Source organism: Macaca mulatta, chromosome 15 (assembly GCF_049350105.2).
Source record: "Macaca mulatta isolate MMU2019108-1 chromosome 15, T2T-MMU8v2.0, whole genome shotgun sequence".
NCBI classification, from domain to species: domain Eukaryota; kingdom Metazoa; phylum Chordata; class Mammalia; order Primates; family Cercopithecidae; genus Macaca; species Macaca mulatta.
The window spans coordinates 17,376,811-17,398,433 of NC_133420.1; the positions used below are offsets into that span (position 1 = coordinate 17,376,811).

A 21,623-nucleotide genomic window follows, 5' to 3' on the forward strand; every position below is an offset into this window, starting at 1 on the left:
GGAGGCAACGTGGCTCAGGGCCTACAAGCAGCCAACACCAGACAGACCTCGGCACTCAGGGCAGGGTAGCCTTGGGCCGTGGCCCACCTCTCTGGGCATGTTTCTTCACCTGGGGATGGTGGGTAATTACCTGGCTTCCTCCAGGCACTGGGGTGACAGCTCTGTGCTTGACCAACTGGAAGTACCCCGTAACTCCACACACGTCATGGTTAATGCTATTAACCTCCATCAGTGTGAGTAATCGACAAGGCTGAGAGCCTCATGCAGTTCTCTGGGGTCTCTCTTGGGAGGGCATTTAAACTGCCCCTGGAACAGCCCACATTGGACCCTGGGAGACCCGGCAGGGGCTGGACATGGCTCAGAAGGAGGAATTTTAGTGGGTCTCTTGGGGAGGGGACGGTTTGGGCCAGAATCCCTTCCCAGGACCATCTCTCAAGGAAGCCCGTGAGACCACAAGAAAAAGGCCACGGAGACCTCCTACTCGACCCCGGGTTTCCAGAGAGGGCAAGCGCCGACCACAGTGCGGACGAGCACAGCCCAGCCATGCTTGGGGATCGCTGGCTGCGTACACGACACACACCAAGCACAGCGCAATCCTCAGTGCATGGAACCCTGATGGCCAAGCCAAGAGGAGGGTGCTGCTCTCATCCCCATTTACCAGGGAGGAAGCTGAGGCTCCGTCACCTACCCAGGCCCCAGGGCTGGGAAATGGGGAAGTCAGATTCACACGCCAGTCAGTGTGACCACAGGGTCTGTGCTGTTTCCCAAAATGAGGGAGGTGCAGACAGGGGGACGGTAATGAGTGCGTGGCCTTGGCCTTAACCACGTGGAAGCACACCACGAGAAACTTATTATTCTGTGCTCCACACACTGCTGATAAATCTTTTTTTTTTTTTTTTTTTTTTGAGACGGAGCCTGTCACCCTGGCTGGAGTGCAGTGGCTCGATCTCGGCTCACTGCAGCCTTGGCTTCCCAGGCTCCAGCCATCCTCCCACTTCAGCCTCCCGAGTAGCTGGGACCACAGGTGCACACCACCATACCCAGCTAATTTTTGTATTTTTTGTAGAGACGGGATTTCATCACGTTGTCCAGGCTGGTCTCAAACTCATGAGTTCAAGTGATCCACTTGTCTTGGCCTCCCAAAGTGCTGGGATGACAGGCGTGAGCCACCACGCCCGGCCATTTTATATTATTTTGCTGAAGGCATGTAACACCTGGATTTCCCTAATGTCATTATTTCAAATTTACATTTAAGTTATTTTAGTTTTAAAAAAGTTTGATTTAAAGACGGATTCCTTACTTTTTTGGAGTCCCTTTTTTTAGGTTTTTATTTTAGGCTCAAGGATCCATGTGCAGGTTTGTTATATAGGTTAATCCTGTGTTGTGGGGGGTTTGCCATACGGACTATTTCGTTACCCATGTGATAAGCACAGTACCTGATAATAGGAGGGTTTCCAGCCTCACCCTCCTCTCACCCTTCACCCTCAAGTAGGCCCCAGTGTCTATCGTTCCTTTTTTTTTGTTTTTTTTAATTTTTTTGAGACAGAATCTCGCTCTTGTTGCCCAGGCTGGAGTGCAGTGGCATGATCTCTGCTCACTGCAACCTCCGCCTCCCAGGTTCAAGCTATTCTCCTGCCTCAGCCTCCCGAGTAGCTGGGATTACAGGCATGTGCCATCACACCCGGCTAACTTTTGTGGTTTGTTGGTTTGAGACTGCGTCTCGCTCTGTTGCCCAGGCCGGCATGCAATGGCGCGACCTCCGCTCACTGCAATCTCCGCCTCCTGGATTTTTTTTTAAGTAGAGACAGGGATTCACCATGTTGGCCAAGCTGGTCTTAAACTCCTGACCTCAGGTGATTCACCCGCCTCGGCCTCCCAAAGTGCTGGGATTACAGGTGTGAGCCACCACACCTGGCCTTTGGTTCCCTTTAAAGATGGGTTTCTTAACCTTGAGCCTGTGAATAGAAGTCAGCAGGTCTGTGAACTTGGGGGAAAAAAAAATCAGTCTTTCTTTTCACTAACCTCTAACTGAAATGTAGGTTTTCCTTTGATGGAAACCTAGGTGACGGTCCCCAACAGGACCTGCAGTGCCTGTGATCTGTCGACAGTAGGGGTCACAGGTCTTTTCATAACACACCCCAGTTGCTGCAGATACGACAGCTCGCAATTTCGGGGGTTGTTGGACTCACCACCACATCTTAGTGAATGCATTAAGAAAGCAGCTCACAGAATGCTACATCACAGATTCTTTTTTAAAAATACTCTGACAGCTGTTTTCTAAAATAATCAGCTTCCTTTTTGATCTTATGGATTTTATTTTATGCACTTAAAGCCATTATTCTGAGAAGTCTGTAGGCTTCTCCAGAATGCCAAAGGGGTCCACGGCAAACAAACGAAAAAAAGGCTAAGGACTTTGGTTGATTAAAGAAAACATGCTGAGCAAACTGACTTAAGACTCTGGACACTGGATAGGGCTAGCTGCTGAGCCTGGATATGACACATACCACCTGCCGTGAACCATGGAAGGGGCTGGCAGCAAAGCCAGGCCCAGGCTGCAGGGACTCCAATTCCTGCCATCGACACCTTGCCTCCCTGGTCCAGGACCAGCCCCGCCCCCACCTCACCTTGTCCATCATGGCAAAGATCCGGTCCACCCTCTTCTCAGGAGTGTTCTCCTCCTCTGGGAGCTCCACAGTATTCCCCTGCAGGGATGGACAAGGCGGGGCTGGGCCCTGGCACTCTGGGCTTTGGGCTCTTGGCCACACATTTGACCCCAGACCTGGCAGTTTCCAGATGAGGGCCGCCCCCCTCTTCTTTCCCCTCCCCATCCCTGCCATTCTGCCCTGGAACGTCCCACACCCCAGCCCCACTATCTGCCGGCTCCTGCCTGCCTGCCCAGGCAGATACATACAGAACGGCTCAGCCAGTGACCCCTGCTTCCACCTGGGCAGAAGCATGGCTGCACAGCTGCTCGCTCTCTCTCTCTCTCACTGGCTTTGCCCCTCTTGCCACCCCTAACCACACGGGACCCAGCCTCTCACCACCATCTGGTAAATGGCGTCCACAATGTCCAGCATCTCGTTCCTGGTGATGTAGCCATCGTTGTCCAAGTCGTAGAGCTTGAAGGCCCCTGTAAGCAAGTGGCAGTACTGAGTGATCCTGGGCTGGGGCAGTGGGGAGGGGCCTTCAACTCGCCCCTCCTCTCCGCACGCCAACATGAAGTCAGTGACTGAATGGCCCATTCCTAATGATGTAACTAATATTTACATCAGGATAGACGGGGACAGACACACACACACACACACACACACACACACACACACACACCATTGCAACTAGGCTGGGCACGGTGGCTCACACCTGTAATCCCAGCACTTTGGGAGGCTGAGGTGGGTGGACTGCTTGAGCCCAGGAGTTCGAGACCAGCCTGGACAACATGGCAAAACCCCGTCTCTACAAAAATACAAAAATTAGCCAGGTATGGTGGTGCATGCCTGTAGTTCCAGCTACTTGGGAGGCTGAGGTGGGAGGATGGCTTGAACCCAGGAGGCGAAAGTTGCAATAAGCTGAGATCAAGCCACGGCACTCCAGCCTGGGTGACAAAGCAATTCTCTCTCTCTCTTTTTCTATCTATAGTATATATAATATATATTATATATTTTATATATATATATATATATATTTAAAAATAACAGGGCCAGGCACAGTGACTCACCCCTGTAATCCCAGCACTTTGCGAGGCCGAGGCAGGAGGATCACCTGAGGTCAGGAGTTCGAGAACAGCCTGGCCAACATGGTGAAACCCTGTCTCTACTAAAAATACAAAAATTAGCCGGATGTGGTGGCAGGTGCCTGTAGTTCCAGATACTTGGGAGGCTGAGGTGGGAGGATGGCTTGAGTCCAGGAGGCGCAGGCTGCAATAAGCCGAGATCAAACTACTGCATTCCAGCCTGGGTGACAGAGCAAGACTTTCTCTCTCTCTCTCTCTCTCTCTCTCGCACGCTCTCTCTCTCTTTCTCTCTGTGTGTATATATATATAATTATATATATATAATATATATATATTAAATATATAAATATATAAATATATATATAAAAATTTAAAATAACAGGACCAGGCACGGGGGCTCACACCTGTAATCCCAGCACTTTGGGAGGCCGAGGCGGGTGGATCATCTGAGGTCAGGAGTTCAAGACCAGCCTGGCCAACATGGCGAAACCCCATCTCTACTAAAAATACAAAAATTAGCTAGGTGTGATAGTGCGTGCCTCTAATCCCAGCTACTTGGGAGGCTGAAGCAGGAGAATTGCTTGAACCCGGGAGGCGGAGATTGCAGTGAGCTGAGATCATGTCATTGCATTCCAGCCTGGGTGACAGAGTGAGACGCTGTCCATAAATAAATAAATAAAATAAAATAAAGGGATGGGGCATTGGGCTTCCAGGGCTGAGGCCTCAGTGGCTGGAGCTGAGTGCGTGGGAGAGTCGGGGGCCTGGGATGTGGCCCAGAGGAGCTCCCCTCTCCTTTCCCCGACTCCAGTCCCCGCCTCCTCCCCACAGTCCACTCTGATCCCACAATTATGGTGTGGCCCGCTACAGTCAACATTAGAAAATAAAATAGTGCATCGGGAGGAGGAGCTTTTGCTTTTATTTCTTTTAAAAAAAAAAAAGAAAGAAAGAAAGAAAAAGAAACTGCAGGGTCTTCTCCCTGCCGATGGAATGAAGTGTGAAAGTCTTACCCAGCAGGGAGCTCTGGCCAGCTGGTTTCCATCTTCCCTCCCCTCCATGCACCCTGCGTTCCTGCTAATGCCGCCAGGGGCATGCACAACTTCCCCTCCCATCTCCCTCTCAGCCTCCCTCCACCGGGCCTCGCACACGCGGGCCCCCTGACTGGAGCCTTACACCCCCTCCCCAGCTCCTCTCATCCCCAGCTCCACGCCTGCCAGGCAGGTCCTCTCCTGCTCATGACTCCCTCTCTCCTCCTCACCTGCAGTTGCCTGAGTTTTTTTGTTTTTGTTTTTGTTTTTTTTTAAATCCTGCTGCCACTGTAGACTGATCGCCCTGAGAGCAGGGACCCGTCTATATTGTCTATCTTATCCCCCAGTGGATCCCTGGTACCAACACGTGGCTGTGTTCAGACGTTATTTGGTGAATGAACGAGTGAGTAAGTGAATGAGTGTAAGCAAGAATCCAAGCAATGGCTACGAAAGAGGTGGGTCCGGCACTGAACCTGGGTCTTGGGTCCTCACTGCCCCTCCTGCTGCCCAGGTCTGCACCTGCCCGAGTGCAGCCAAGGCTCCTGCCAGCCTCTGCCCCCAGCCCGCCCTGCCCACCTGCCTCAGCGAGCCTCCTTCTGCTGCCGGTCGCCTCCAGGAAACCCTCCCACTGGAAGCACAGATGTCTGTGCTGCTCTCTGAACCCTGGACAGTCGGCCTGGCCTATTATGTGGCTATGTGAGGGCCACCTGCCCACGGCCCAGGCCTGCCCTCTGCAGACGCAACTGGGATGCCATCTGTGGTCACTACGGTGGGTGTCTGGCACCCCTGCCTGGTGAGGGCCGAGGGCTGCCTCCCTCTGACCTGGGCCCTCCAGCTGCTGCCCCACAGGGCCAAGGGGGCAGGACTTACATCGCAGCTTCTCATCCAGGGTTCCCCGCGAGGTCACCGACAGCGCCTGGATGAACTCGGAGAACTCGATTCGCCCGTCCTGACCAGAGAGAGAGGGGATGGCCTCGGTCAGTGCCAGCCAGGCCACTGGGTCAGGCTGTATCTCGGGGACGGGCGAGGGGAAGTCGCAGGCTCCAGACATCGTGGCCAACGGACAGTCAGGTGGAGAGCACAGGCTTGAAGGAATGGGGGGCGAGAGGCGAGGAGAGGGTAGGGAGCAGAGGCTGGGGGACTGTGTCGGGGGTTAGAAGTGGGAGAGGCCAGGCAGGAGGCACAGGAAGAAGGGCTGAGGCTGAACGGAGAGGCTAACTCCACTCCTGATGGGAGAAGGTGCCCGAAGCACCAACGCCTGCGCTCCTCTCAGCAACAGCCTGGAAGCCCCTCGGCCTAGAGCTGTGGGCTCACGGGCTTTTGCAGAGGGCAGGCCGCTGCAGGCTGTTTAATTCCACCTCTTATTTGCAAATGAAGAAACTGAGGCCCAAGAAGGGAAGAGCCCTTCCCAGGGTCAGGAATGTGACTCCCAGCCTGGGGGTACCTGGGAGAAGCTGGGGGTGGGATAAAATAGAAACCTCCGTGGTGCCAGCAGCAGGGGGTACAGAGACAAGTGACAGTAAATCCACCCTCAAATGCTACTGCAGGACAAATCAGGGTCAACGCAGACAACCCAACAGCTGTGGGTGCAGCCGCTGCCCGGAGATGACACAAGCTACCACATGGTAAGTCTTGAAAACATGATGCTGGGTGGAAAAAGCCAGGAACAAAAGATCCTATAGCTTACGATTCTCAGAGCCTCAGTTTCCGGACCTACAAAATGGGTATTAAAATACCCAGCTCCCAGGTGCTTGTAAGATCTCATTAAAAATAATCCATGTATGGCCGGACACGGTGGCTCACACCTATAATCCCAGCACTTTGGGAGGCCAAGGCGGGTGGATCATCTGAGGTCAGGAGTTCGAGACCAGCCTGGGCAATACGGTGAAACCCCATCTCTACTAAAAATAAAAAAAATTAGCCAGGTGTGGTGACGGGCGCCTGTAATCCCAGCTACTCAGGAGGCTGAGGCAGAGGAATCGCTTGAACCCGGGAGGTGGAGGTTGCAGTGAATCGAGATTACAACATTGCACTCCGGTCTGGGTGACACAGTGACACTCTGTCTTAAAAAAAAAAAAAAAAAAAAAAAATCCATGCAAACAGCTTACACATAGTAAATGTTCAGGAAATATTTCTTATTATTATTAATCCTGTTATCATGGGAGTTACTTGCATTTTATGCTTGTAAGAGAAATGTCAGGGTGTACATGTGTATACATGCATGTGTGTGCACTGTATACATATGCATGTGTGTATATGTCTCTCTGTGTGTACACGTGTGTGCACCTGCAAGTCCATGCATTGTGTGCATATGTGTGTGTGTGCACTGTATGAATACACAGGTGTGTTCGCATGTGTGGCTGCATCTCCATGTATGTGTGCTCACATGTGTGCATGGTATTCATCTGCATGTGCATATACACATCTGTGTGAGAGCTTGGATGTGCATGTCAGTACATGTGTGGGTGTACATATGTGTGAACACGTGTGCATGCATTTGGATGCATCTGTGTTTATTGTGTGTGTGCCTGCATGTGTACATGTGCATGTATTTATGTGCGGCTGTGTATCTGTGCATGTCAGCATGAACTTGTGTGTGTGTTCCTTCTCTAGAAGGGAACATCGGCAGGAGAGAGTGGGCGTGGAGGCGCTGCGGGTACCCACAGGAGCTGAGCCAGCTGCCGCAGGAGGGAAAAGGCTCTGGGTTGACGCAGGCCCCATCAATCCCCAGCTCACCTTGTTTTCATCAAAGACGTTGAAAACAAACGTGGCAAACTTGGTGGGGTCTCCAAATGGAAAGAATTGCTTGTAGATCTTCTGGAAGCCCGCCGCATCCAGCTGCCCACTGGGGCAGTCCTTGATGAAGCCTTTGTACCTGGAGGCAGCAGACCAGGCCAGAGAGGGTAAAGGAGATGCCAACATCACCCACCCACCAACATCGCCCAGGAAAGGAAAGCTGTGGCTCCTTGTCCAAAGAGATGGTGCCACCTGGGGCCGTGGGCACAGACCTGGACTTGATAGGCACAGGCGCAGTCTCACCTCTGCCTCTCACTAGCGGAGTGACCTTGGATACAGACTTCACCTCTCCTAGCCTCGTCTGCATAAGGGGGTTACGAACTGACAAAGGAATTAACCCAGATACTGCACACAGAGTGAGCACTTGGCCACCCAACCCTGCGCTCCACCCGAGGGGGCTAAAACGAGAGTCACATGAACGGCCTCCCCGAAGCCGCAGGCCTGCACGAGACCCTCCCACCTCCCCAGCTTCTCCGCTGAGCCCCTCCTGGCATCAGGCTGGGCGGGCCGCTGCTGGTGCTGGTGGGTAGACCACCATATGGAGCCGGCAGGTGGCTCCTCCCACATGCCCACACCCCACCCCTCAGCCTCTGTTCCCAGGGAACTTAGTAAACAGCATGGGGGACCCTGGCTGTTCCAACTGGACTTGTCCACCCTGCAGCCCTGGTGCCCAGCACAAAACCCTCCAGATTCCTAGGCGGCTGATGCTGGAAAGGCTTTGCACTCCCAATCCCAGGCCAAATCTCTGCCATTCACTCACTGTACAGCCTCGAGCAAATGCCCTCGCCCGTCTGAGCCTCAGTTTCCTCATCCATAAAAAGGGGTGGTTCTCACACCCCTCTTGTTGGTATCAGGGGACACGGTGCATGTAACCACAGGCTCAGCACAAAAACGAGGCAAGAGTGTGATCTTTAGAACTGCGAACTTAAAATATGTGTTGTTCTAAACCAATTCACAAGCTGGGTCCTGTAGGCAGTTTAACCGCCCCTCCCACCCCACCTCCAGGGAAACACGCACTCCTCCGAGGACGACTGCTTCCACAACAGCAAGCCAGAGAGAGGTCAGCTGTCAGCAGCACCAGCTATTACCTTTGCAGGGCCTGACCCGACTGGGAACTCTGCACACGTTATTCTCCTAGAATGGCCCTAACAGCCCTATGAGAAGGTACTATGAGGAAGCTTTTTTTTTTTTTTTTTTGAGATAGAGTCTCACTCTGTCACCAAGGCTGGAGGGCAGTGGCAGGATCTCGGCTCACTGGAACCTCCACCTCCTGGGCTCAACGATTCTTTGGCCTCAGCCTCCCGAGCAGCGGGGATTACAGGCATGCACCACGACACCCAGCTAATTTTTGTAGTTTTAGTAGAGACAGGGTTTTGCCATGGTGGCCAGGCTGGTCTCAAACCCCTGACCTCAGGAGATCTGCCCACCTCAGCCTCCCAAAGTGCTGGAATTACAGGTGTGAGCCACAGTGCCCGGCCGAGGAAGCCCATTTTACAGCTGAAGAAACAGGCTCAGAGAGAGGAAGACATTTGCAAGTCCTCGAGCCCAGACGACAGCTGAGGTGGGATCGAAGGTGAATGCCAAAGGGACCGATGCTCAGAGAAGCCAGATCACCGAGACTTTCACACAGTCCCACTGTCCCCCATTTTAATGTGACTCACACAAAGCCTCCACCCTTCCTTCAGACATTGGAGAGGGTTCTGGGAGAACCGTGCATGGTGTGTGCGGCGCTGTGATTAGGGCCCATACAGAGAGGATGCACATGGAAAAGCCACCGTCCACCTCCCCAGTGAAGAGGAATCTAAGGGACTGGAATGGACCCTGGGCACACGAGGACCTGAAGGGACATGTGGGGCACCCAGGGGTGGCACCCTGAAAATTCTGCGGCCTGAATGGTGAAGCTCAGGTACCCAACCTCCTGCCAGTACTGTGGCTGCTGCTGCCGGAGTGAAGGCGGTTGAGGGGAGGAGGAGGATGGGGGAGGGCAGAGAAGATGGAGCAGGATGTGGGAGGAAGGGCAGTTGTTCTTGAGTCAGACCACAGCAGGCTCATGACCATCCCAACAGCGCCCACAGCCAGCAGGAGGCCATGGATAGGCCAGCCCTCTGCACCTTTCCCTGTCCCCACCCCAGAACACCTTGAAGGGCACTAGAGGCCCAGGGTGGTAGGTCCTGGCTCAGGAACCACAGGCCTTTGTAAGAGCCCATGACAGCAGCCCAAACCCCGGCACTGTGCTGACAGGGTGGTTCCCTTGGCAGGTTGGCCCAACCATCCCATTTCACAGATACGGGCACTGAGGCACAAAGAGATCAGGTCCACAGCAACGCGTGAGACTCGGAGCCCACCCCGCCTGTCCTGTCCTCTGCCCTGCCGGCCGGTGTGCGGCCCCAGCATCCATCCCTCCCATGCATGTGATGTCCGCAGGCCCACCCCGAATGCCTGCAGCCTGGCAGGACTCTCGGGGTCTACCGGCCTCTGCTCAGCCCTAAGGTCTGTTCTGAGCCCCTGCTTGGATCGGCCAAGCAAGAAGGAAGCAAAGCACATGGATCTCAAGTCCCTTCCCACAGCAGGAGGAAGGGACACAGCCACCCCGCTCCTGGCCCTTAAAGTTGCCTTCTCCCTGCTTCTTTTGAGTTTCTTCTGTTTCAGCCTGGCCCATGACCCCAGACCCCCAGGCCGAGATGGGCCCCTGGGCAGTGGAGGGAACATGCCTGGCACCAGGACTTAATGACCCATGTGGGGGCACACCCAGCTGTCAACAGACCTCTCTGGATGCCAGGTGGTTCCTTCCGCTTCGTGCAAACCTTCTAACTTATCCACAATGACTCTGTGTTACTTGAGTGATTCTAAAAGGTTATTAGAAACAATAAAGACGAAACAAAAGGCACCCAAAAGCCTCCCTGCGGATGGCTCACAAGGGACTGCTCTAAGGAGACGGAGGCTGTGCACAGCGCCAGCACAGTGAGCAGCTGTGGAAGGCTGGCAGTGAACGTCTTTGCAGAGGGAAACCGGCTTCAGTGGGGAGCCTTTGGGGGCCTATCCGGTTACCCCTGCAGAGGTTATCACTGTGGGGCCCCAGCTCCCTTCTGTGCCATTAGCAGGGGCCCCAAGAAGCCCCCCACGAGGCAATGCCCATGAGAGGGTGCCCAGCCTAATGTTCCAGCTTCCTCCTTCCAAACACCCCATACTCCGCACCCGGACTTCAGACAGGCTCCTCTGTCTCCTTGACAGGAAGAGAAGTCCTTCTCTTCTCACTTGGCCTCGACCTGTCCCCTGGCCCCTGCCTGCCTGGCCCAGCTGTAGCAAGAATCCTAAGTCGGTGTAGCCAGAATCCCCACCCCCACAATACCTGATCAAGTTCCTCGTCCCCGCTTCATGTGTGAGTCCTCGTCCCGCCTCCAGCATCAGCCTGACCAGTCAGTTCAGCAGGAATCGGCTGCCCTGGAGGCCTCCTCTTAGTTTCCATCCGCTGACCCCTCACCTGTTCATTGGCTGTGAAGCCTCACTTTTCCTCGCATTTGGAGCTGAGTCCACTCTCTCCCAGGTTGTGATAGTCCTGACACCTATTGCGAGAGTCCCGAACGAAGCCTTCCTGGCCATTTTAAGAAGCGTCGGAATCTCGCTTTCTTTAACATGGGCCCATCCGCTGTCCCGCCAGGCCCCAGCTTAGATGCTGCTTCTTTCAGAAAGACGGCCCAGCCCCAGGTCTGAGGCCTCGGGACCTCTTCTGCACCCCTGCCCGCTCGTCCGTCCCAGCAGAGCGTGGACCACGCTCTACCATATGTGCCTCCAGGTCAGTCGCCCACCGGAACGTAGGCCCCCTGACACCGCCGTGCCCTGATGACCCCCATGAGGCCTGGCACGAAACATGGACCTGGGGCATGTTTGTCTGGTGAGGTGAATGAATAAACACACAAACTGCCAGGCAGGGGCGGAGGGAGCAAGAGCCCAGTTGGTGTCTGGCTCCTTCTTCCGGAGACCCATGGAACAGGGACATCCAGAGACCCTGGCAGAGACCTAAGAGCTCTGTGGGCACAGTTAGAAAACCACTGATGTGTGGCCAGGCGTGGTGGCTCATGCCTGTAATCCCACCACTTTGGGAGGCAGCGGTGGGCAGATCATTTGAGGTCAGGAATTTGAGACCAGCCTGGACAACATGGTGAAATCCCATCTCTAATAAATATACAAAAATTAGCCAGGCCTGATGGCAGATGTCTGCTGTAATCCCAGCTACTCGGGAGGCTGAGGCAGGAGAATCACTTGAACCCGGGAGGCGGAGGTTGCAGTGAGCCGAGATCACGCCACTGTACTCCAGCCTGGGCGATAAAATGAGACTCCATCTCAAGAAAAGAAAAGAAAGTCAGTGATGTGCTCCCACCCTCTGTGTATGGAGATAGGCCCAGAGAGGGAGAGAGACAGGTTGAAAGTCACACAGCAAGTCACCAGCAGAAACAAGGCTCAGACCCAGGGCTCCTGCCTCCCAGGCTCCCGCCCTGCCTCACCCACCCCTCCGGCAAGCCAGGCTGCACCGCCCCCGTATAAGCGCATGGGTAAAGCGACTGCTACCCAAACATTACGTAACCCCCTCTTCATCATCAGAAGGTGGAGGAGGGAGCCTGCCTCAACTGGAGCAGAGAGACGGGATGGGGGGGTCTGAACCTTCCCAGACACCCCAGACGCCCCCAGGCCTCTACCACCCTGCAAATCACAGCTCTGAGGCTGGGATTTCATGCCATGGTCCCAGCCTGACGTGCCACCCATCTGCCACCGGCTGGCTGAGTCAGGACCCCCTGAAGCAGCCGCACAGCCCCTCTTGCAGTGAGCACCCGAGTGAGATGCTGGCTTATGATGAAGATCATGCCCAAGAATTCTGTCCCCCGGATGCCTGAGATATGTGACTGTATCCCCCACCCCTGGTCCAGGGTCAGATTCCCACAGGCCCGGGCCTCCTCCCTCCCCTCCTGCCAGTCCCTCCCTCTCTCTTTCAGACAGGCTGCCGCCAGGCCTGCTCTGGTGCTGGGACACGGGCCTGTGCCCCTGGCCTGGCCCTAAGCTGTCATGCTGGGGGAGGACCCTAAGCAAACTCCTTCCCCACAGCACCCCTCAGTTTCCCTGTGAGTAAAGTAAATGGCTCATACCAGATCAGGGTTCCCCACCCCAGCACTCCTGACATTCAGGGCCAGGTCATTGTTGTGGAGGCCTGTCGTGTGCATGGTAGACGTTTAGCAGCATCTCCAGCCTCTACCGGACAGATGGCAGTAGCACCCCCTGCCCAAGTTAGGACAATCCCAAGTGTCTCCAGACATTGCCAAATATCCCCTCGAGGGCAGAACCATTCAGGTTGAGAACCACTGGACCGGATGGTCTCTGGGGACGCCCACGAGCTCCGGGGATCCGCCATAAGCATCTGTGATTCTAACAGCTATTCAGGAGACCTGAGAGCCAGGCACCGGGCTGTGTGCTTTCCAGGCATGATTCTGTCCCATCGTCCCATCGTCTAGGAGGCGAGGCCAATCCCGCCCACTTTACCAATGGAGAAACTAAGGTTTCTAGAGGTGAAGGCCCCTCCTGGCTCAGGGTGTCCATGCGGATGCCTTCCGCGTGGTCTGCTCCTCCCCCTCCTCCTCGCCTGCCTGACTCCGCTCACCGCTTCCTTCTCAGCACCACAGCATCTCCCTGAGAGAAGCCCCCTCTGACGACCCCAGGCTGAGTCACACTCCAGGACACACTCCCAGCACCCCATCCCCTGGCTGGGCCTTGGTGGCACCTCGAGCAGCTGTGCCTCAGGAATGATTTGAGTGACTTGTGTAGTGACAGGCCAGTGCCTCGTATGGGCCGTTGAGGCAGGAACCCTATCTTCTAGTTCACCTCCAAACCTGCACCACCCACTTCTGTGCCTGGCAAACATAGTAGCTGCTCCGTTAATGTCAGAGTCACACAGCTAGCCAACGAGGTGGCCGGGACCAGAGCCCAGACTCCAGAATGGAAGCTGCCTCTGAGCTTGGTATCAGGAAGGGGAGAGAGCGGTCGGCTCTCCTGGCCCTGCCCACCTCTCTGACAGCTCAGTGGAGGCCGAAAGTCCTCCTCAGGCCTGTTTTCTTCCATATCTTCTGCTTGATTCCAGACCCACAGTGGAAGGGACAGGAGTCCCAGCATCATTGCTGGCTCAGGCCAGGCTGGGGCAGGGGAGTAGAGATGGCACCAGGAGCAACCTGTTATCCTGAGTCTCCCTGCAGACTGGTGACTCAAGGTGCTCAGCACGGTCAGGGGTTCAGGGCAGGATCTCGGAGACCAGCCCCAGCATCTCCAGGCTCCAGAGGATGGATGGCTCTGAGGGTCCACCATGCAGGCCCCCAACTTCAGACAGGTGCTTCATGTGTGCAGGAGACAGGGGTGGCAGAGGGGTCCCTATGACTATCATTATGATTGGGAATCTCCGTGATTATTTTCACTGGTGGTATGGGGCATGCAGGAACTCTGTAATATAAAACAGGAGGTCGGGTGCGGTGGCTCACACCTGGAATCCCAGCACTTTGGGAGACCGAAGCGGGAGGATCACTTGAGCTCAGGAATTTGAGACCAGCCCGGCAACAAAGCAAGACCCCATCTCCACACACACACACACACACACACACAAAATTAGTGGAGCCTGGCACAGTGGCTTGTATTTGTCCTCCTAGCTGCTTGGGAGGCTGAGGGAGGACGGTCCCTTGAGCCCAAAAGTCTGAGGTTGAGGTGAACTATGATTACACCACTACACTCCAGCCTGGGCAACAAAAGGAAGGAAGGAAGGAAGGAAGGAAGGAAGGAAGGAAGGAAGGAAGGAAGGAAGGAAGGAAGGAAGGAAGGAAGGAAGGAAGGAAGGAAGGAAGGAAGGAAGGAAGGGAGGGAGGGAGGGAGGGAGGGAGGGAGGGAGGGAGGGAGGGAGGGAGGAAGGAAAGGAAGGAAGGAAGGAAGGAAGGAAGGAAGGAAGGAAGGAAGGAAGGAAGGAAGGAAGGAAGGAAGGAAGGAAGGAGAGAGGTGTTTAATTTTTTTTTTTTTTTAAGTTTAAGAAACTGAAAAAGAAGGGCTCAAGCTTCAGTCCTGGCTTGATCCTGCCCCACTCCTGACCTGTGTGTGACCTGGGGCAGGTGACGATTCCCCTCAGAGCCTTGATTTCCTCATCTGTGAGGTGACAGCCAACCTCACACCTTTCTTTCAGGCCCCTGAGTAGGCCTGGACCAATAAGCTGAGACTGTTAACACCACAGGATGTCCTGAGCACTGGCCATGCCCCAAGCCCTGATCTATGATCTTCCGCAACACCAGAGCCAGCAGCCGAGGACAGCCCAACCCCTGTTACCTCGTCCCACCAGCTGTCCCAAGGGGAAGGTTCCACCATACCCTCCCGAGTCCCCCACTCTGGCCCCATGGGAAGTCCTTCCGTTTTCCAAGACGGAGTCTCACTCTGTCGCCTAGGCTGGAGTGCAGGGGTGCAATCTTGACTCACTGCAACTTCCACCTCCTGGGTTCAAGCAATTCTCCTGCCTCAGCCGCCCGAGTAGCTGGGACTACAGACACCCACCACCACCACGCCCAGCTAAGTTTTGTATTTTCAGTAGAGACGGGGTTTCATCATGTTGGCCAGGCTGGTCTTGAATTCCTGACCTCATGATCTGGCCTCCTCGACCTCCCAAAGTGCTGGGATTACAGGCATGAGCCACCGCGCCCGGCCAGGAAGTCGTTTCTAATACCCAATCTCCTAGTACATGGGCAGAGAAGTACCAAGATACGTCATTGCCCCTCCCCACCCAGTAACTCAGTCCGAGATGCGTATGCAGAGGTCACACCTCACACAACCTTGTTCATGAACAAGGTCTTAACTCTTTGGGGTTCAGAGATCCCCTTTGGGGATTAGAGAAGAGCCATGGCGCCAGGCCTCAGAGGCAGGCCCAGGCTGTGAAGAACGGGGCCTGCGATCCCCAGCCACAGGAAGCCGAGGTTTCTGATACAGTTGACTGTGTTTGGGAACCAGCTCTTCAAGACAGGGTAGAGATGAGAAAAGAAAATCCTAGATTTAACAACGGCGTTCTTACACTTCTTTAAAAGGGAAGGGGGAAGGGAAGAAAAGAAATCTGTCATTTCATAAAAATCCTGAAAGCTGACTGCCACGTGCAAAACAGTTCCCACTCCAGCACTGGGGCTCCTCCCACACCTCCCACCTTCTCTTCCCCACCACAGCGCCAGGCTGGGTGACTGCCCTCGTCCACCAGGAGACTCCAAGCACCTCGCCCCCCTCCGTCCCTGATGCCCCCCAGCAACCAGCACTGGCCTGGCATAAAGTAGGTGCTCAGTAAAGATGTCCTGAATGGATCAGTGAACAAATGAATGAATGATTGAATGCTCCCAGAACACACGGGTCCAACTCCAGTTTGGCTTCTAGTTCTCTGAGGGCCTGAGCAAGCCCCCCCCACTGCCAGACCTCAGTCTCCCAAAAGCCCTGGTCCTCTAGGACTTCCCCTGAATTCGCCACTCTCAGCTCCTGCAGGTTCGTGTCCTCTGGGATCCTGCTGGGAGGCCAGCCCTGCATCTCCTGCCATGCTGATGATACTGCGGCAGCTGCTCTCTGCAGTGCAAAAGGTGGGACAGAGATTGCTAGACAGATAAATCATAAAGCATAACTCCAAGCTGCAATCAGCCAGGCGCAGCAGGGACGGGCGCAGCGGCAGGCTCGGCAAATTATTCTCCCATTATCTCTTCAAACAACTCCCTCCAGGGGCATGCCCCTCCCCGCACTCCCTCGAGACCTGGAGGAGGGTCCCAAACAGCCATGAGATGGTTCCTCTTCCTTTCCCTTCCCCCCAGTAGCCTCCGGTTTTACGGGTTTCCCAGAGCAAGAAAGCAAGAAGCCGGCAGGTCTAAGCCCCAGTATTCGGGACCACGGAGGCAGAGCGAGCTGGACCGAGACTCCACACACACACACAGAGCTGTGTGACCTGGGCAAGGGTCTCCACCCTTCAGAGCCTCAGTCTCTTCATCTGTAAAATGGGGCTGCTCCTCGGATTTCCACACGGCCCCGTTCCATCAGCACAGTGCCTGCCCGCAGGAAAGCCCCCAGTGTGTTGCTGAGAGTCTGTCTCCACGCCCACACTGCCTGGGGCAGCCCAGAATCAACAGCTTGCCCTGTTGATGTGAGTACACCATTCCTCTGGCTTCCACCCACTACTTTTGCTATCATATTGCTAGGATATTTGGTTATTATAAAAGTAATAAAAGCCATTGCAGAGCCAGGCACGGTGGCTCACGCCCGTAATCCCAGCACTTTGGGAGGCTGAGGCGGGCAGATTTCCTGATGTCAGAAGTTCGAGACCAGCCTGGCCAACATGGTGAAACCCTGTCTCTACTAAAAATACAAAACTTAGCCAGGCGTGGTGGTGGGCGCCTGTAATCCCAGCTACTCGGGAGGCTGAGGTAGGAGAACCGTTTGAACCCAGGAGGCGGAGGTTGCAGTGAGCCGAGATTGCACCACTGCACTCCAGCCTGGGCAACCAAGTGAGACTCTGTCTCAAAAAAAAAAAAAAAAAAGTTGCAGAAAATTTGGAAAATAGGACACATAATCCACCAGAGGACACCCGCCCCCCCACCTCACACACCCACGACCAGCCTCAGCCTGCGTCCATCCCATCTTTCTTCTCTGCCTACATTTTTTCCATCACGGACTGGTGCCCGATGATGGTGTGTACCCTGCTCTCTCCACTCAGGATAACGTCCTCATCACTTTCCAGGTGATTACAGAGCTCACAGTCACCTTTAGAGGCCTGGGACCTGCCATTTCTTAAGCAGCCCTCATTGTGGTTCCTGATGTCCCACCATGGTGAATTGGGCTCAAGTGAGCCGGAACTAAGATAAAGAACAAGGGATGGGGAAGCGGGGGATACCGGGCTGACTGCAGACCCGGAAGCTGGCTGTGGACACCAATGCTGGCTCTACCTCTCAAAGCCTCCAGCTTCCTCCCTCTGCCAAATACAGACAACGGCACCAGCAGCTCAGAGCTGGGAGGCACCGAGGAGCTGGCACCATGGGACGCCCAGTACAGAGCCTGGTGCAGGGTAAGCGTGCCCAGTTGGCCTGGCCCGGGCCTCCTATTGCTGTGCCCTGGCCTGTGCTCTCCTGGGGGACTTGTGAGCCGACTGGCACTGGACCCCGAGTTCTAGTCCAGGCTCTGCTTCTACTGACTTCGCAGCCCAAGACAAATCACAGAATCACTTAAGGCTCTGTATGGGGCCGGGCACGGTGGCTCAAGCCTGTAATCCCAGCACTTTGGGAGGCCGAGACGGGCGGATCACGAGGTCAGGAGATCGAGACCATCCTGGCTAACACGGTGAAACCCCGTGTCTACTAAAAATAACACAAAAAAAAAAACTAGCCGGGCGAGGTGGCGGCGCCTGTAGTCCCAGCTACTCGGGAGGCTGAGGCAGGAGAATGGCGTGAACCCAGGAGGCGGAGCTTGCAGTGAGCTGAGATCCGGCCACTGCAGTCCAGCCTGGGCGACAGAGTGAGACTCCGTCTCAAAAAAAAAAAAAAAAAAGACCCTGTATGGCAGCTGCTATATGTCAGCACAAACCCAGATGACCCTAGATCGTACAGGAAAGACAGGGACCTCCTCTCTGAGCAGCTGACTAGGGGTGAAGGTATGACTATCAAGACAGAATGAGCCATGCTGAGACTGGAGGCCAGTCTCCTTAGCAAAAGAAACGGTAGGCACAGAGGCTCTGAGGCGGGATGAGCTTGGCACAGGTGAGGGACAGCAAGTGTGGTCAGTGCACGGCGACCCAGGGGAAAAGTTGAGGTCAGAGACCTCAGGGAGCCTTGTGGGCCACGCAACATGCTGGGGCTTTATTCCAAGTGCAGTGGGAAGTCACAAAGGGGCGGTCCCAGTTTCCAAAGCTCTAGCAGAGGCTGTACGGGGCCAAGAACAGCAGAGCCACCATAGGCAGGCAGCAGCCCCGCGAGGCCAAGGCCGTGGCACCACTGCAGACCAGGGGCTCAGACCCGTGTGGCCAGGGGCTGGGATCAGATTCAGGATCTGCTGTCTAGGGGAGGCAGGCTGGCCAGGCTAAGGAGTTGGACATGAGGCAAGGGAACAAGAGGGCTAGTAACGTGTGCAGAGAAAAAGGGAGCCACACACAAGTGATGAAGGAAGAGAGACAGGAGGCCATCGAAGCCGCTTCCCCGGCTGAAGCTGCCCCAGCGCTTCAAGTGGGAGAGGAAAACCATGTCCACTGTGGCCCACTGCTCCCTAAATGTCCCTCCCTCCTGCTGCCGCTCCCACCCCAGATGGCTGGGCCCTGCACTGCTTGTTGCCCTGAAAGCCTGGGCTCAGGAATCCCGAGTTTTCCCAAAAGAGAGGCAGGCATGGGTAGAGAGTCTCTGGCTGTCGGGTGTCCTGAGAGTTGTTCAGAACAAGAATGGGGCCGGGCGTGGTGGCTCACACCTGTAATCCCAGCACTTTGGGAGGCTGAGGCGGGTAGATCACCTGAGGTCAGGAGTTCAAGACCAGCCTGGCCAACATGGTGAAACCCCTATCTCTATTAAAAATACAAAAATTAGTTGGGCATGGTGGTGGGGGCCTATAATCCCAACTACTCGGGAGGCTGAGGCAAGAGAATAACTTGAACCCAGGAGGCAGAGATTGCAGTGAGCCGAGATCATGCCACTGCACTCCAGCCTGGGCAACCGAATGAGACTCCATCTCAAAAAAAAAGAAAGAAAACAAGAACAAGAATGGTGCCAGCGGGAGGCCGTGCTGAAAAAGGGCCCTCTGAAAATGGGCCAGGGTGTTTAGGATGCAGGTGGTCACCTCATTTGCCTTCTGTGCAAAGGACAGAGGGGACAGTGGGCCCAGTGGATCTAGCCTGTGAGTAGGCAGGCTCATGCTTCGGTCCCGGGTTCACCAGTAAGGTTTAGGACAATCGAAGAATAGCAAATTGGTTTATTTTGTGCGGTAACAGCAGTTCCGCTGGCTCCCAGAGCACAGAGCAACATACTCTGTGATCCATTACTGATGTCTGCCATGGGCACAGGAGGGCAGAGTGTCACTGTCTGACCATCCCCGGTCTAGCATCGCCCCAAGGGGATGGGACCATTCTGGAATACAACAGTGAGGTGGGTGGTGGGCTGACTTAGGAGAGCCAGAGAAAGGCATTGGTTCAACCATTTCCTAGCCTTGAAGGTACTGCCAAAATGAACCATAGGATATTTACTCGAGACACACAGAAATTTTCTCTGCCAGAAGGCAGAGAAAATACCACCTATTTTCTTTTTTTTTTTTTTTTTCTTTTTTAGGACAGGGTCTCACTCTCTCACCCAAGCTGGAGTATAGTAGCACAATCAGAGCTCACTGCAGCCTTGATCTCTGGGGCCCAAACGATCTTCCCACCTCAGCCAAGTAGCTGGGACCATAGGCATGCGCCACCATGTACAGCTTTTTTTTTTTTTTTTTGTAGAGACAAGGCCACCTTATATGCCCAGGCTGGTCTCAAACTCCTGGGCTCAAATGATCCTCCTGCCTTGGCCTCCCAAAGTGTTGGGATTAAACGTGTGGGCCACCGTGCCCAGGCTTTTTGTTTGTTTGTTTGTTTGTTTTTTGAGGCAGAGTCTCGCTCTCACCCAGGCTGGAGTGCAGTGGCGCGATCCCAGCTCACTGCAAGCTCCTCCTCCTGGGTTCACGCCGTTCTCCTGCCTCAGCCTCCTGAGTAGCTGGGACCACAGGCACTCGCCACCACGCCCGGCTAATTTTTTGTATTTTTAGTAGAGATGGGGTTTCACCGTATTAGCCAGGATGGTCTCGATCTCCTGACCTCGTGATCCGCCCACCTCGGCCTCCCAAAGTGCTGGGATTACAGGCGTGAGCCACTGCGCCCAACTGTTTTGTTTTGTTTTTAAGAGACGAGGTCTCACTCTATTGCCTGCAGTGGGGCAATCATAGCTCACTGCAGCCTCGACCTCCTGGGCTCAAGCCATCCTCCTACCTCGGCCTCCTGCATAGCTGGGACTACAGGTGCATCCCTAAAGCAGGTTGCTTTTTTCTTTGTGAGCTCTTTAGGGGAAGTGCCCCCACAGTGAGGACTGGGCCTCACACAGCTGAGGGTCCCTGTTTTGCTGTGAGAGCCTCCACACTGCCCCCTCAGGCCAGCCTCCTTGGCTCCCTGCTGGTCCTCTAATTCGCCAGGCTCATGTCCCCCTCCCAGCCCTTGTCCTCGCTGTTTTCTATGCCTGGGTGGATATGACCCAGGTTCCACCACCGAGTCCTTATTGTCTAGGTTGCAGCTCAAATGTCAGAATCCCAGAGCAGCCTCACCTGACCTCTCCCTCCTAACGAGGCCCCTACCCCGCCGTGCTCAAATCTTCAATTCCCCACAGGACATTTCTCAGCCCACAGTGACCCTGCTCTATACTCATGTGTATATCGGGGCCTGGGGTTTTATCCAGTTCGTGGTATGTCCCCAGGGTGTGGGACAGTGTGTGGCACAGGGAGCACACTCTATTGATGCTTGATGAGTAAACAAAAGTCACTCACCGCCCTGGACCTCAGTTTCCTCATCCACCTAATGCGGAGAAAGTCCTCAATCTCAGGGCTCAGTGGGTTTCACTGATGATCTCAGGACCATGATTACTACCATTACTGACACCAGCAGAGAGAATGTTTCCTAGGCTCTGTTCCAAACGTCTTCTATGAATTAGCATATTTATTCTTCACACTACTCCTAGAAAGCTTTACTATGATCACCCTCCTTTTCCAGATGGGGAAACTGAGGTCCTAAGAAGTCTAGTCATTTGTCCAAGGTCACTCAGCCAGGAAGTGGGCAAGGCAGGAAGTCAAGCCCACAGCCGGTTGCAGTGGCTCGCACCTGCGGTCTCAGCTACTCGGGAGGCTGAGTCAGGAGGATTGCTTGAGGCCAGAAACTCAAGATAAGCTTGGGCAATATAGTGAGGCCCCCAGCTCTACAAAATTTTTTTTTTTAATAATTAGCCAGCCATGGTGGTAAGTGCCTGTAGTCCCAGTTAATCAGGAGGCTGAGTTAGGAGGATCTC

General features: G+C 54.6%; 1 protein-coding gene across 2 annotated transcripts in view; it reads right to left on the bottom strand.

Moving 5' to 3' along the window:
• NCS1 (neuronal calcium sensor 1) overlaps window positions 1-21,623 on the bottom strand; it is a 65,680-nt gene that overhangs the window by 11,195 nt on the left and 32,862 nt on the right. For both annotated transcript variants that reach the window (XM_028834722.2, XM_077967907.1), the window contains exons 3-6: window positions 7,492-7,630; window positions 5,626-5,704; window positions 3,042-3,130; window positions 2,625-2,702 (exon numbers count right to left, since the gene is read on the bottom strand). In XM_028834722.2, coding sequence (XP_028690555.1) covers window positions 2,625-2,702; window positions 3,042-3,130; window positions 5,626-5,704; window positions 7,492-7,630 — 385 coding nt within the window. The remainder of the gene's footprint in view (window positions 1-2,624; window positions 2,703-3,041; window positions 3,131-5,625; window positions 5,705-7,491; window positions 7,631-21,623) is intronic.